General features: G+C 38.6%; 1 protein-coding gene across 1 annotated transcript in view; it reads left to right on the top strand.

Annotated features, from left to right (window-relative positions):
* Positions 1–15,016, top strand: part of PRDM6 (PR/SET domain 6) — a 79,996-nt gene that overhangs the window by 37,723 nt on the left and 27,257 nt on the right. The window contains exon 4 of the mRNA XM_071424363.1: positions 12,579–12,706. Coding sequence (XP_071280464.1) covers positions 12,579–12,706 — 128 coding nt within the window. The remainder of the gene's footprint in view (positions 1–12,578; positions 12,707–15,016) is intronic.

Here is a 15,016-nt window from a genome sequence, read left to right as displayed (position 1 = left end):
TAAGCGAGATATGCCAAATGCTTGACAGCTCTGGAGGGCTCCTGTGATTGTGTCTCAAGCAATGTTCTAATCTAATGTTGTAAACCTCACAGAAACAAACACACTTCTAAAGAAACTTAGTATGATACTTACCAACACCAGATCTGCACTTGGGAATGAAAAAAACCCTTTTCACATTTTCCACTATGATGTCCACTAGCAACATCAGCTCTGCTCTTTACTGCACTCCTTTTGTTTGCTTCTTGACTCTGACTTCAGCCCTAAAGAGGCTGCAAACTAGCCATTCCTGTGCTATTTTTTTTCTGACAATCCTATAGTTTAACAAATTTGAAGGAATAATAGACTGTAGGAATTTTTTGATATGAAAACATGGCAACACAGTTGTACAGCCATTACTCATTTGTTTTATGAGAAATCTCAGGCACAGTTTATCATATACTTTATTACTTGACCTTTTAATCATCATCTGGGGAACTTGACATTCCAGACATTCCAAAATATTCCAAACTAAAAATATCACTGTGCCTCATTATTTAAAACTCACAAAGGAACTAAGTATATTTTCTAAGGTATGTAATTTTTACTGAAATTCCTCATTTATGGTAAGACTTAATGAGAAGTTTAAAAAATGATTGAAAGAATTATCTGTGGAGCCTGTATTGTAGTAGTAAATGGGTGCTCTGATGTGATAGATGTTCTACACATACACTGTAAACACAGTCCCTATCCATATTTACTTACAAACTCAGAGTGAAGATAAGCAAATGGTGCAGAAAAAATGTTATCAAACTCCCTGTTTTCTACAGCCGCAGGATCAAGAATTTAAGTACTTGCTGTAAGCCATGTGACAAACATTTTCAGGGCAGGAGCTAAACCCAGGCATCTGCAGAGCAATTCAAGTGCCTGAATGGAGGGTTTAGTGGAATTTTAAATCCTGGAAAGTATCTAGGACATACAGACAGGGCTGACAAGTAATGCCCAGTACTTTAGGATAACTGCTTGTCTTCTGGAGTAGTCACTGGAGCTTCAGTGGAATACTTGAACTCACCAGAAACACTAGTTTACACACCTGAATTTAATTTTACACTCTTAACCTAAACTTAATTTTACACATCTGAATATAACAATATAGTATTTCCCTAGTCCAGGAACAAACCCTTATCAGTGATCACAACCCTTACATGAGGCAGCAATACATATTTAGAACAAAGTAATGCTCTTGACATTTCTTGAAGAGGAGGCTTATTGTGGACAGGCTTTCTTTTCAGAGAGTATTTTCACATGTAATGCATTTCTGCATTAGGGTTGGGATTTTTTATCGAAGGTTGGATGAGACCATTTGAGTCACAACAACTTCCCTGTTCAAGGGGGGCTTCTTAGAGCATGGTACTCAGGACTGTGTGTAGATAGCTTTTGAATATCTCCTTAGAAGGACACTCTGCAAACTCTTGGTTCTTCTCATTGCTCTAATGATCCTGGTAAAATTGCTCATGGTAAAATTTTTCTTCCTATTCATGTAGAACTTCCTCTTCATCAGTTTCTGACCATTGTCTCCTATCTTTTTGCTTGGCACCACCAAGAAGAGTGACTCCATCCTCTTGACACCCTCTCTGCAGATCTCTTAGAATCTCAAGCAGTTCTGTGCTCGAGAAGAGAAGTTTCTTTATAATCTAGTTCTTAAAATGCTTAAAGGAACATGGTGTTGGAGCTTTTAATAATCCTAAAGGTAAAGAAAATAATGAAAAGCCCCACGTGCTAACTGAAACCAAAGTCAATTACAGAATGATAATTGTGCTGGATGTTCTATGCACTGTATTTCAGTATTTCTGAAAATATCCCTAAGCACTGAGTCTGAGATTTGTATATCTAAGATCTGCTACCTCTCTAGAACTACTGATTCATGCACAAAACTATGAAAACACGGTTTGGAACGGTGTTTTGAAAAAGCGCTTTACAGAAATTATAAGAATGAGGGACAAAAAGCTGTGCCATTCTTGGGCCATCAGCTTCCTCTTATAAGCAAGGTAAGGATTGAATTTGAAGAACAGATTCTCCATAATTTTGTTCTTTCTTATGTGTAAGAATTGGGGCAAATGAGAATGATTTTCATTTATGAGTTTCTTTTGGTCCTGAGTGAATTCTCTGAGGATGACTCTGAGTCACCCCAGGAGTGTATACAAGCACACTAGTTTCAGCTGCATTGTCTAGCTTGATGCTGAATGATTAAATCTGCCAAACTCATTCTGGGATACTTGGTTATGTAAAGGAATGAAAAAAAATGAAAGAAACACTTCTTAATTTCACTTTTCAATGTCTAATGGTTTTGAGAACCTCCAAGAAAATGGCCTAAGCTCTGCCATTACCTTGCAAAGGAAACAGTGCTCTGTTTCCAGAGGCACTGGGAGCAAGAAAGAATTGCTATAACTGTACTGATTCTGTGGCTCCCAATATAATTTTAGGAGCTTTATTACAGAGTAAGTTCATTGATTCTTTCCAGTCGAGTCAGAGTTTTCAGTTATTGGGCCCTTACTTGTAACTCCTTCCCTGTCATACTTACCAGGATTTGCATTTACCAGTCAACAGGTGTGAGAATCTTTCTGGGTTATCTCAGCTTTGATAATTTGCCTCTCTGTTCTTAAGCATCTTTTCATTTTAAGTCTGGTTTCTTTCAGAGTCTTTCTGAAGAGTGAGCAGTGAGCCTAGATTGGTAACATTTTTCTCTTCATGCTCCATGTCCCACATAGAAAATACTGGAGAAAACCGCTTCAGTCTGTTGCCTCCACATGGTCTTCTGGTACCAGGGCTGCACAGGAAGCCAGGGTAGTGAGCAGGGAAATAACAATGTTAAACAAAAATGTCTCCATTGCAGAATGGCTTGTGGCTGGAGCACCACAACTTTCTTTGTCCTATCACTGGACCTGTCAGGAGAGTGCAAAATCACACCCAGGGAAGGTCCTGTGATGTCAGTGGGTACTGCAAGAGCACTGGTATTTTACAGATCTGTTTACATGTGTTCAAGTTTCCAGCTTCATGCATGGAGGTTTTTTTCGGCTCTGTGTCTTCCTCTCATTGCCCTGGTGTTGAGTAACACTGTTGCATTACATGAAATTCTTTCCTATTCCAGGACCTCCACGGGCTAATGTCAAAACAAACCACAGAGACTTGACTTAAAAAAAAGTAATTTTATGAAGTCCACATAATCAGCAGGGCATTGCTTTCATGACACTTTCTGGAATAAGGCCCCAATCCTCCGACTGCTTACACAGATGCTTGGTTTCACACACGAGTAGTCCCATTGAGATCAATGGGAGTACAACATGTGCAGAAGTGTTTGCTGGACTGAGGTCTAAGTGAGAGATGAAGCCTTTCACCTAGCACAGACAGTTCAAACCAATGTTTATAGTTTCATATGCCATAATCCTTCGAGAAACATTAAAACTAAATAGCTTTTAATATTATTTGGCAAGTATTCTTTTTTTATAATATTTGCTAGATGATGCCTGCTAGATTAAAGAGAAAAATATTGCGTAGATATTATAAGATGTATGCTCTGTATCAGATATGGTTAATTTTAGAAAATTGCTTTGCATTGTGTGAACAGCCAAAGAAGACCATTGGCTGTCAGGATATATTTCTGTGGTTTTTCACAGAGGGGTTTCATCCAGTTGGACAAAAATTTTCCTTTGACTTCAACTAGTGAGGCCTCCTGATATTTCCTCCTTGCTCATTTGTTTCAGACTTTTATTTTGTCAATTGCTTTGGGAAACTTGATGATAATTCTAAGTATAAACAAATTGCATGTGCCACAAATACTCCAACAAAGAAAAATCATACTTTGAATGGACTGTTGCATTTTCTACATGGCAAGGAAATACCATCAATTGTTATTATAAAAATAGAAGCACTTCAAAACAAGTAACTAGTTATTGGCATGGATTAATTTCATATAGATAAAAAGATCACAGTAACTGGCTTTCATTTTCTACATAATAATAAACCAAAGCATTCTTATCTCCTCCTAAGACAACAAGCTTGAATGTTATCTGAAACATATTTATATTTTTGATTCTGCTATCTGCCTATAAATAATCTGAAGACATACTTTAACTGGTAAAGCAAATCAATTAGTCTTATCAAGAAACAGTGAAATGTATGAGAAGTATTTATAATTAATGTCTTTCTGAAATAATGACCATGCAACTGAACAGGGAACCTGTCCAAACATTTCCACTTATAGCAGAATGAGGCTGATGACATGCATAATACTATTGTTGTGTACCAGTTTTACATGTACAGTTGATTATTACAGATACAATAATATTTATTAGGCATCAAAACTGGATTTATCAGAATGTGATGAATATTGTCTTTATTCGGGCTGTTCAGCCTGTTTGCTGTATAGGTAATCTAAAAGATAGCACTTAATTTACAATATATATCAATGTTTGTGGTTTTTGCAAAGGATGTGATTATATAATATTACTATTGTCATAAATCAACATCAGTTTTTCTTTTTATTAAACCGTTTGGAGCATTTTCCATGCATTTTAGTTTGTGTCTGAGCTGCATTATATTTTATTTTTCTTTTGTATGGTGGGACTAAAGAGTTCTTAGAAAGCTTGCTGAATACCCTTACTTGGTTATCAAGTTAGTGAAAGAAGTGAGAAAGAAGTTATGGTTATATGCATGATTGTTTCATTCAGTGTGTAACAAGGAGAAGACACATACTTAGAAGGACCCTCCTGTCCTAAAGCAGATGTCCAGCACCTAATATTAAGGCATTAAAAGTCTAAAAGCATTCATTCTTTGAGCACTTGTTGCTATCAATATGAACCCAGCTGTATTTTGATTTTTAGCCTAAACTATGCTCCTTAAATGTAATATTTTCAATGAATTGTTAGTATCTTCTCTCTTTTAGTTCATGCAGCATCTTCTGAATGTTTCCAACTTTCTAGATAATGAGGTCCTTCGGCAGTGTGCTGATTTCAAAGCCAGCTGCTAGGCACCGGCACACTACACAAAATCCAACCTAAATGAATAAGTTATCAAGTCATGCATACAATCTAGTTTGCTTTCAGTTTGACATGATTTGAAGCTCTAACAAATAAATAATGTATACGTGTCATAATAAACTCTGGAGTTCATCGGCATTTTGCTTAACAATGACTGCCTTAAGCAAGCCAAATCACTGAATTTTACTGTTTGCTTATCTGAGTTTCAGGGCTTTTCAGGAAAGAGACAGCTATTTCTTCAGCTGTATGGGAGAGGTAACCATCCTTGTAATTTGTTCTGTTGGCTGTAGAGCTGTCTTCTACCAGTAAAGCCACTTAACGCTCTTCCCCCCTCTAAGACAGCATACGTGTATTCAACTTCACTTACAGTATTAGTTCATTGCAGACAATGAGTAAAGTGATGCAGAGTGAATTTAAAAAAAAAGTTCAATGAAGATATAGCAGTTTTCTTCAAAAGGACATGATGTTAATGACAGGATTGAGTGTTTATGGGTAGGAACTAAGAGGAAGGCCAATATAGCAGATATTCTGGTGGAGGTCTGTTTTAGACCATCCAGCCAAGATGAAGAGGAAGGTGAAATAGTCTATAAGCAGCTGGGAGAAGTCTCATGATTGCCATCCCTTGTTCTCCTGGGAGACCTCAATTTAGCCAATGTTTGTGGAAATGGAACAGTGTAGAGGGGAAAATATCCAAGATGATTGTGGAGTGTGTGGAAGAGAACTTCCTGACACAGATGGTGAGGGAGTCAGCTATGGAATGTGCCATGCTGTTTGTGAACAAAGGATTTACAGGTTTTGTGGTGGTCAGAGGCTGTCATGAGCACAATGATCACAAAATGATTGAGTTTTCAAATCTCAGAGATGTAAGGAGGAAGATCAGCAGAACTGCCATCTTGGACTTCCAGAGGGCAGACTCTGGCCTGTTTAAGGGACTGGCTCACAGAGTCCCTTGGGGGGCACTCTTGAAAGGAGTGGATGTGCTTTAAGAAGGAAATCTTAAAGGGACAGGGGAGTCCAGGAAGGTTGGATGTGCTTTAAGAAGGAAATCTTAAAGGGACAGGGGCAGGCTGTCCACATATGCTAAAAGATGAATTGGTGGGGGAAGAAGATTAGCCAAGTCAAACAGAGAACTTTGGCTGGAAGTTAGGGGAAAAAAGAGAGTTTGTGACCTTTGGAAGAAAGGGGCAGGCAGCTTCAGACGATGTCATGAAATTATGCAGGGAGACAATTAGAAGGGCCAAAGCCCAAATAGAATTTACCTGCTGTAAAAGAAAGTAAGAAAGGTTTCTATAAAGTGTAGCAACTTAAGGAGAGCCAAGTAGAATCCCTTTGGTGGATACATGAGGAAACAGTGACAAAAGATGAGGAAAGAGCTGAGGTACCTTCTTTGCCCCAGACTTTAATAGTAAGACCAGTTCTTCTCTGAATAACCAATCCTCTGAGCTGTAAGACAGTTGTGGTAAGCCAAATGAAGCCCCTGTAACTGAGACAAAAATTGTAAGAGATCTGCTCCGTTTGGATATACACAAGTCTGTGGGGTCAGATGGGATAGACACAAGTCTTGAGGAGCTGGGGGAAGAGCTCACTAAGCTATTTTCAATCATTTATAAGTGGCCATGGCTCATCAGGGAGGTTCCAGTTGACCATAGCTCGGCAGACATAAGGCAAAGTTACAAGACAGTCAGGAAGAAGGAGACAGGGAGCAACAGGCCTGTAAGCATGGTCTTGGTGCCAGGGGAGGTCATGGAGCCATCATGCAGACAACCAGGACCGAGCACAGTCAGCATGGGTTTACAAAAGGCAGGTCCTGCTTGAAAGATCTGGTCTTCTTCTGTGAAAGTGTGACATACTTCACAGATGAGGGAGAACAGGTATTATCTACCTGTTCTTCAGTGAAGCCTTGACACCATTTCCCACAGAATTCTACTGGAAAAATTGGATGTGATGGCCTGTACTCTTCAAGTAAAAGACAGAAGCTGGCCATGTCCAGAGAACAGAGATGAGTGGTGCTAAATCCATCTTGTGGCCAGTCACAACTGCTGTTCCCCAGGGCTCAGTGGTGAGGAACAGCCCTGTTCAATATCTTTATCCATGATATGGATGTGCGGATCAAGTATATCCTTTGCCAGTCTGCAGATGACACTAATTTACACAGTAGTGTTGATCTACTAGAGGGTGGTGGGTGGGCTCTGCAGAGGGATCTGGACAGGCTGGATTGACGGGCTGAGGCCAAGTCTGTGTGGTCAAACAAGGGCAAGTACCAGGTCCTGCACTTTGGTCACAGCAACCCTACATGATGGTACAGGAAGAGAGACTGGAAGGATGTCCTGGTGGAAAAAGACCTGGTAGTGCTGGTTGAACATGAGCCAGCTGTGCCCAGGTGGCCAAGAAAGCCAATGGCATCCTGGCCTGTGTCTGCAGCAGTGTGGCCAGCAGGAGCAGGGCAGGGATTGTCCCCTGTACTTGGCATAGGTGACATCACACAAGTCCAGTGTCCAGTTCAGGGTCCCTCACTACAAAAAAGACATTGAGGTGCTGCAGCACGTCCAGAGAAGGGCAATGGAGAAAGGTGAGGGTCTGGAGCACAAGTCCTGTGAGGAGCAGCTGAGGGAGCTGGTGTTGTTTAGTCTGGAGAAAAGGAGGATTGAGGGGGGGTCCTTACTGCTCTCCACAGCATCTGAAAGGAGGCTCTAGGAGTGCGTGAACTGGGGTTGTCTCCCAAGCAGCAAGCAACAGGAAAAGAGTAAAAAACCTCCAACTGTGCCATAGGAGGTTTAACTTGGATGTTAGGGAACAGTTCTTCCACCAAGAGGTTGTCAAGCACTGGAACAGGCTGTTCAGGGAAGTGATAGAGTCACCTTCCCTGGAGGTATTTTAAAGAAGTGTAGCTGATGCACTTAGGGACTTAATGTAGGGAATTCAACCCTGCTTGGCTTGGCTGTGCTGGGTTAAGGGTTGGATTCAATGATTTTAAAAGTGTATTTTCAACCTAAGAAATTCTATGGTTCTATAAATTGCACACCTTTTACAGACTGTCAGCTTAATATCCAGGCTTGTATCTGTTATCCTTTTTGGCATTGTTTTCAACTTCTGTTCAGGTTAGACACCTTTAGAAGATGTATTGTTTTTGCATCAAAAGCAGGGTCTCACAATAGTGAGATTTGTCTAATGTAGAGCTTATTGAGTTCTGATGTCCAAGATAGCAAAGAAGAAACTTCCAGTGTAACTGCGGCTTGTAGGTTCATACACTGTTACAGAAAGGATATAACTTGTATGGATGCTACCACATCTAACATGTCTGGTTACAACTTTTTATACCCTATTACCAGTAGTTTTGGGTACATATTTGCTATCTTTGCATTGAAGGCAAGAGTAAATCTTTAGAGAGGAGAAGACTCATAGTAAATGATTTGAAAATTCTATGATTTTATGCATGTGATATCAATGAAAATAGCAGTGAACAGCAAAATGCAAGAGTTTCTACAATGGTTAGAATTAACTCTTACATATTTTGTGGCTTTCTTCACATTTCTTTTGATATCCTGCAACATAAAAAAAATATTCTAATAGCTACTTTTACAATATAAATGTGTCTCCAAAGAAACATTTTATTTTCAGGATCACTCCATTCTCTGACTGCCTGAAGTGAAAATGAGCAGCCAAATAATTATCTGCTAATACCTTTCTTACCTGACTAAATGGAAAAATAAAATGCAAGAATTTTTGAAGATGTAATAGCAGGCCATGGAAAGAGAACAAGGGAAGGCAACAGATAGGGAGGGAAGAATTTCAAAAAACTATTTTTGCGCTTGCTGTGGCATCTGTGAAATAGTTATTAATTGCTTCACAACTTAGCTTTCTCTGCAGCTGTGCTGCTACATTTGAACTTTTTTGGTCTAAAATTTCATGGCATCTATACCAGAAATAGGGGCCACAGTTTTAGCACTAGAATTAGATTTGCCCCAATGATCCAAGTAAGCAATACTGATTCTATCAGTACTGAAGTTATTGAAGGTTCTCAGAAGTCTCTTTAGCACCCACCTTGTCTTTTATTACTGCTTAAATCTTAGATGGTTCATGTTTATATTACTTCTGTTATTTATGTTATGGCTGCTCAGAGATTTTAGAGCATCACTTATATGGCATGCAGTGTGCTTTTGAAGTTGTGTTATTACTGCCATTGTGTGTTGCTCTTACAATTGTCATTAAAGTATCCATGTCCTCCAAATAATTATCCTCAACCAATCCAGCCACTGGAAGAGGAACCTGACCTCTATTTATGTCTCAATTACTTAATAAAGGGATGTTTGCAAGGAAGGGAACAGAAAATACTGAAAAGAGAAGACTTGTATTCTGATGACTATGCTTTGGACTTACTTTCCTGGAAAATGAAGCAGTTTCTGTTGTACTCTGAAGTCAAAGGATGAAATTCATAGAGGAGAAGTATGTATCACATTCTGAGTCTCTTGATCTGCAACATACCAGTAAAATATCTGTAAACAGTCAGGAACCTATTAAGAAGATAATTAACTATAAGGCAACTGCTAAGGGGGACCATAATGCAAATCAGATGAAGTGAGTGCAGACCTCTTTTATCAAATTCCAGTCTGTTCCACAATCTAGTTCATTCCATTACAAAACAAACAGAAAACCACAACAAAACCCAAACCCTTAATATCCAGCAAAACCAAGAGTTATCAGAGTCCAGTATGAAGCTTAGGTAACACTTCCAAGTGCAATCAAAGTAGAAAAATGAAATAACTAACTGTGTTTCCACTACTTGGATCAGTGACTATGTGAGATACAGAAAAAATAAATGCAGAGTCTGAAGGGACTTGGAGAAATGGTATTCTGTTTTACCATGAGGCTATTGCAATGTGTGAGAAATTTATGCCAGTGTGGATGGATGCAATGATCAAGTGAGGTAGTCAAAGGCTTCCAGTAACATAAGTTAATCACAGGTTTCTGCAGTATTTTCTGTAATAGAAAGTATGGCTGTTTAAGGATGTATGCATGTGTAATAGAGATGTGGGTAAATATGTATATCCATTGTTTAATGCAGTGCCTGTGTTCACAGCTTGGGCTACAGGTTTGTTTTGTCTCTGTTATGGCAGATTATGCTTTGCTCCCTCGTGAGGGTTTCTTCAGGCAGTTATTTCTTCACTGGTTTCCTGATTTATATAACTGTAAAGTGAATAAGAACTCCTGCATAATGGTGACATGAAAAATAATAACCATAAATGAGTTTTGTTGTTTTTTTTTTTCCAGATTTTAACCTGTATTGTACAACTTGACAAATTCAGCACAGTATTGTTATTTACCTTCCAAACCTAGGGCTTCTTCTTCTTTACAGATGGGTTTACAATTCTGTAAGAACAGGGCTAAGAATGCTGTTGGATAAATTATGACTATGCAGCAATGTCAGTAATATCCCAATATGCCCAAGGAGGGAATAGTGTCACTTGATGCATCAATACTTGCAGAATAAAGTATTTGAAAATACTTAGTCTTACAGCACAGTCCTTCCAATTCCAGACCAATGCCCAGGAAAGACCCACGTTATCATGACAGATTTTAATTTTTCATATCATTTAATGACTGTCTATTTATACAAAGCTCTGGGTAGAGCCCTGTGTGCTAAGACATGAGTGTCACTACTGATTATGGCAGACCTTTTTATCTTTCCTGTTTCATATAATCTGGGAATTAGGAAATTATTAGCTCTTTATTTATGGGAATTGTTTTTGCATCGTGTTAAGATATATATTGTTATGTGAATAAGCAGCATGTAAATGGATAGGTAATAAACACTGATGAGAATGTTTGCATAGATATTGCCAAAATGGTTTCAGCCAAGTACTGTTAGTCATTAATTTTTCCTTCTCTTCCTTTTTATATGCTGATGTCCTGTAGAACTTTTCCAATTTCTTCACAGATTTTTATAGTTTAGCATATTTTGCTCACATATTCAGCATACATTAAGATATTTGCTTAAGAATAGGTCCTTGCTGATAACCAGCATGTTAGCATTTATACAAAAATCAACTTAATCACTGGGATTAAAGTATTTGTTTAGTTCTGAGGACTCCTGATTCTCTGACTTTATTCCACTCAGTGCATGTTGGGGTAGCATCTTGCTTATCCAGCACAGGAGTATCTGGCCAGGTTTCACCTGATCCTTGTCACAGACACTCAGGAAAAAAGGATAAGAATTGCCATAGATACTTGATTCCTGTGTCTCTCCTGCTCTTGCAATGGACATATTCCTCCTGATTAGTCACAGTCCCTCTTGGCCAAAAACAAAAGCAAGGCTGGTTCCTGAATTTGACACTCTCCTTTGGTGGAGGAAAAAAACTAGGTTTTGATTCCTACGTATATTTTTGTGTGAACTATAGGAAACTCTCTTTTAAAGTATCAAATATAGTCACACAATTTCTGAGATTATTCTTCTGATATTGAAATAGATATTCAAGATTGTTAATCTGTATATACTAGAAATGTTCAATTCAATGTAATAAATGTGCTCCCTCTTTAGTTTACAGAATTAATACTTTCAAGAAGATATCAATTTAGGCTCAGACAATTTCAAAGGGAATCACATTTTTGGGGGAAGGATGTTAAAGCAAATGGTGTTCATAGAGGAGGAAAAGGCATGAAAATGAGATTTACTTCAGATAGGTACCTAATTGTTCAGATGTATTTGTGAGGTTTGCCAAAGGAATTGTGAAACAAGTAAAAATCTTGTGAGATCACACACTTTTAGTAGGATTAGACCTATCTAGATAACATTTTTAAGCAGTCAGGGGGTAGGTATGCATGATACATTTATCTTTTCATTTCAGAATCTCCAGAGCAACTCTATTCTTGGCTTCAGAGGGAGCATCCACTTTTGAATACGAACATATTACCTTTTTTTTTTTAAATCAACATAACTGGCTCTCATGTCCTTAGTAGGGATGTCATGTTTAGGAAAACAACGATTCCCTCAGGACTGGTTTCTCATTCGGTACTTCAAAAAAATTATGTGTCTCAAGGGAGATCCAAAAGGCATCATAAACTCCATTTTTCCTTCTAGTCTCATTTGTTTTGATATTATGAATCCTACAACTCCCTAACATATCATGTAAGGCTGCTGAAGTAAATACTCTTGCTGCAACTGAGATGTGAAGGAAGGGGTCCTTGTTTAGGGATTGCTACTGCCCCTTGCTCAGATGTCCCAGCCATTTTATTGCACATTTTACATCCAGATTTTCTTGTTTATCTGGCAGTTCATTATTTAAGGCCAGCTTGTCAGAATCAGTTAAATATTCTTTGGGAAACATGGTCACATCTTTGAGACACCACAAATATTTTTAATATGAAAAGATTGGCTTGATAAGAGAAACAAGATAAACTTGCAACCCCTAAAATATTTTTCTGCTTTTTCATGTATATTTCTAAAAGTATCAGTACACGGATGACAAACTTCATGGCAATAAAGTCCTGGAAAGAGAGACACCAGCAAAGCAGTGAAAATGATTGCTGATGACTTGTTCTAACTACTTGACCTTGTGCCATCTCCCCCAGATATATGACCAAGATGGGACACTGCAGCACTTTATCGATGGTGGAGAACCCAGTAAGTCGAGCTGGATGAGGTACATCCGATGTGCCCGGCACTGTGGGGAGCAGAACTTAACCGTGGTTCAGTACAGGTAAAGTGATTCTTGATTCACTCAGTGACACAAAATGAGAGTGTTTTATCAGGCTGTGATCATCAGGAGTACTGCTGCCTTTGATTGAAAAGACAGTACCCTAGCTTTGGAGGATGTGCTGACGTGGGGCAGCACACATGGGGTGAAGCTCCAGGGAGCGAGGGCAGCCCTGTGTCACTTGTGTGACCACCCCGCCACACAGAGCTCTCTGCACTGTTTCAAACAGCCTCATCAGAGGCAAGCCAACACAAGCAGTTCTCCACCCTTAAGAGGGATGCATGTGATAGGGGAGGGGGAAAAGTGGCACCCAGAGGCATCCTGAGAGTCAGCCACGAGCTGTGCATACACCTCGAGCTCTTTTGTTGAGTGCACCTGCTGGCCAAGACTGCTAGAGCTTGTGCCTCTTATGCTGCTGGCTAGAGAAAGTCAAAATGCAAAGAAAAATGTAAAGAAATTATGGTACATTTTGCTTTGTACTTGCAAAGATATGCAGAAAACCCAGACAACACATTACATAAATACATGACCTCAGCTATAAACAAACCTTTTGCCTTAGAATCAGAAGCAACTGCTTGGCCTTATTAAATGTGGTAGGAAGCACATCAAAGAATGCCCCAGGCTTGCCAGTTGCAGTGAGCAATGATTTTTGCTGGTTGCTTTAGAGAGCAGAGTTTCTTTTATTTAGGAAAAATCTTAAACTTATTTAAACTACCTTTAAAATTAAAAATAAAACATACAAAAGCAAGCTAAAATGAAATATATAAAGTTTGATTATCCCATAGGGATCCAATTTAACAATGGTAAAATTGTTCAATTGCATTTTCAGCTTTTTTATTCTCTGGCCAGTTGACTAAACAATGCTGCAGTTAAAAAAATAACAATCCTATTTATACATTAGGAATCTTTTATTATATACTTAGGTATCTGCTATCTATAGCTAAAATACCATAGGATTTTAAAGAAACACACTTGGTAATGAATAAAGATTGTTGTGATGAAAGAGTATTTTTGTAGGTATCTTGTGGACTATTTCTCTATGTGCTGATGTGTGCGTGCACATACATATATAAAAATAAGAAAAAAATATGCGTACACACATATATATAGATGACAAAACTAAATGAAAAGTGAACATGAGAAAGTCATTACACATCTGTCAATATTAAGTGGATTTTACAACTCTCCTTTCATGATGGAGTTTTTACTTAGAGTTCCCTCTGTTGATCTGTTTTCGATTACTTCAGATCTTTATAAAATGAACTACAAAAACACAATTTAAAAAACTGGCATCCATCACCAGTGACTGCATCCAAGTGTAAGAAAATAGAAAAGTTGGACACTGAAAACCAGCCTAATTTTTATTGTACATGGACGTCCTCCTCACAGAAAGTCAGCTGGTTTAAATTCATTCTGTTATGATTTGTAATATCTAAATGGAATTTTCTTCAAAGTGCTCTTGATTGATTGACCCTTAGCTGAACGTTTTGTTTTTATTTTGAGGCTGACAATAATGTTTGTTGGCATGTGTTCTGCTTCAACTGTGTTGGGACGCCATGAAGCTATCTTTATGAGTCATCCAACCACAATACTAAATACATGTCAGCAAAGGAAATATTATCCGAAAAGGGAAAAATCCCTTTGATGTACTTCAGCATGCAGAGATTGCTGCGAGTTTTGGAAGCTCTGCACACTTGTAAGGGACGGTGTACACTTACACTTTTTTTTCCCTGCCTACTCCAAGCCCCACAGACCACCCATTGCTCAAAAACAGTCCTGCTCTTTCAGCGGCAAAGTGTGTCATTTGGTTTTAGCACATTCATTTGCTGGGCTGCTGTGTTTATGTTAAGGGAAGCCAAACTGAGAGATGAAATGTTACAAGGGTGAAGTACAAAGTAGACTCAATTTTTCTCAAGTTAAGAGATGCCGGTAATTTATAGTGTGGCTCCGATTTTCATTTTTATGTAACAGTGGAAAGAATTAACTAAATGCAAAGCTCTGTCAAGAAAGAGAGACAGAGAAGAAGAGGAGGAAAAAGAGGAGGAGGGAAGATGAAGGGGAGACACAAAGAGGAGAGTTTTTGTCAGATATTCATAGAAGGCTAAGAAAACCGTTCTGCTTAGCTAGCAGTGCCCTCCTGAGACAGGGTGGCAGTAAGCGAGGAAAATAACAAGATAAATGAAATTTTTGCAGCTGCTAGTAAAATATTGAGAATCTGCACTTTTTTATTGATCTTTATGATCCTGTTGCCAAGAGCCACTTTGCGGTGACAAAATATGTTGACAAGTGCATATCTCACTGCCATGAAAAATG

The sequence above is a fragment of the Agelaius tricolor genome, unplaced genomic scaffold, assembly GCF_023055355.1.
Source record: "Agelaius tricolor isolate 1412-34295 unplaced genomic scaffold, bAgeTri1.0.p SCAF_4, whole genome shotgun sequence".
In the NCBI taxonomy this organism is placed as follows: Eukaryota; Metazoa; Chordata; class Aves; order Passeriformes; family Icteridae; genus Agelaius; species Agelaius tricolor.
The sequence above is the reverse complement of the archived record's forward strand: the minus strand, read 5'-3'. Positions and strand labels throughout refer to the sequence as shown.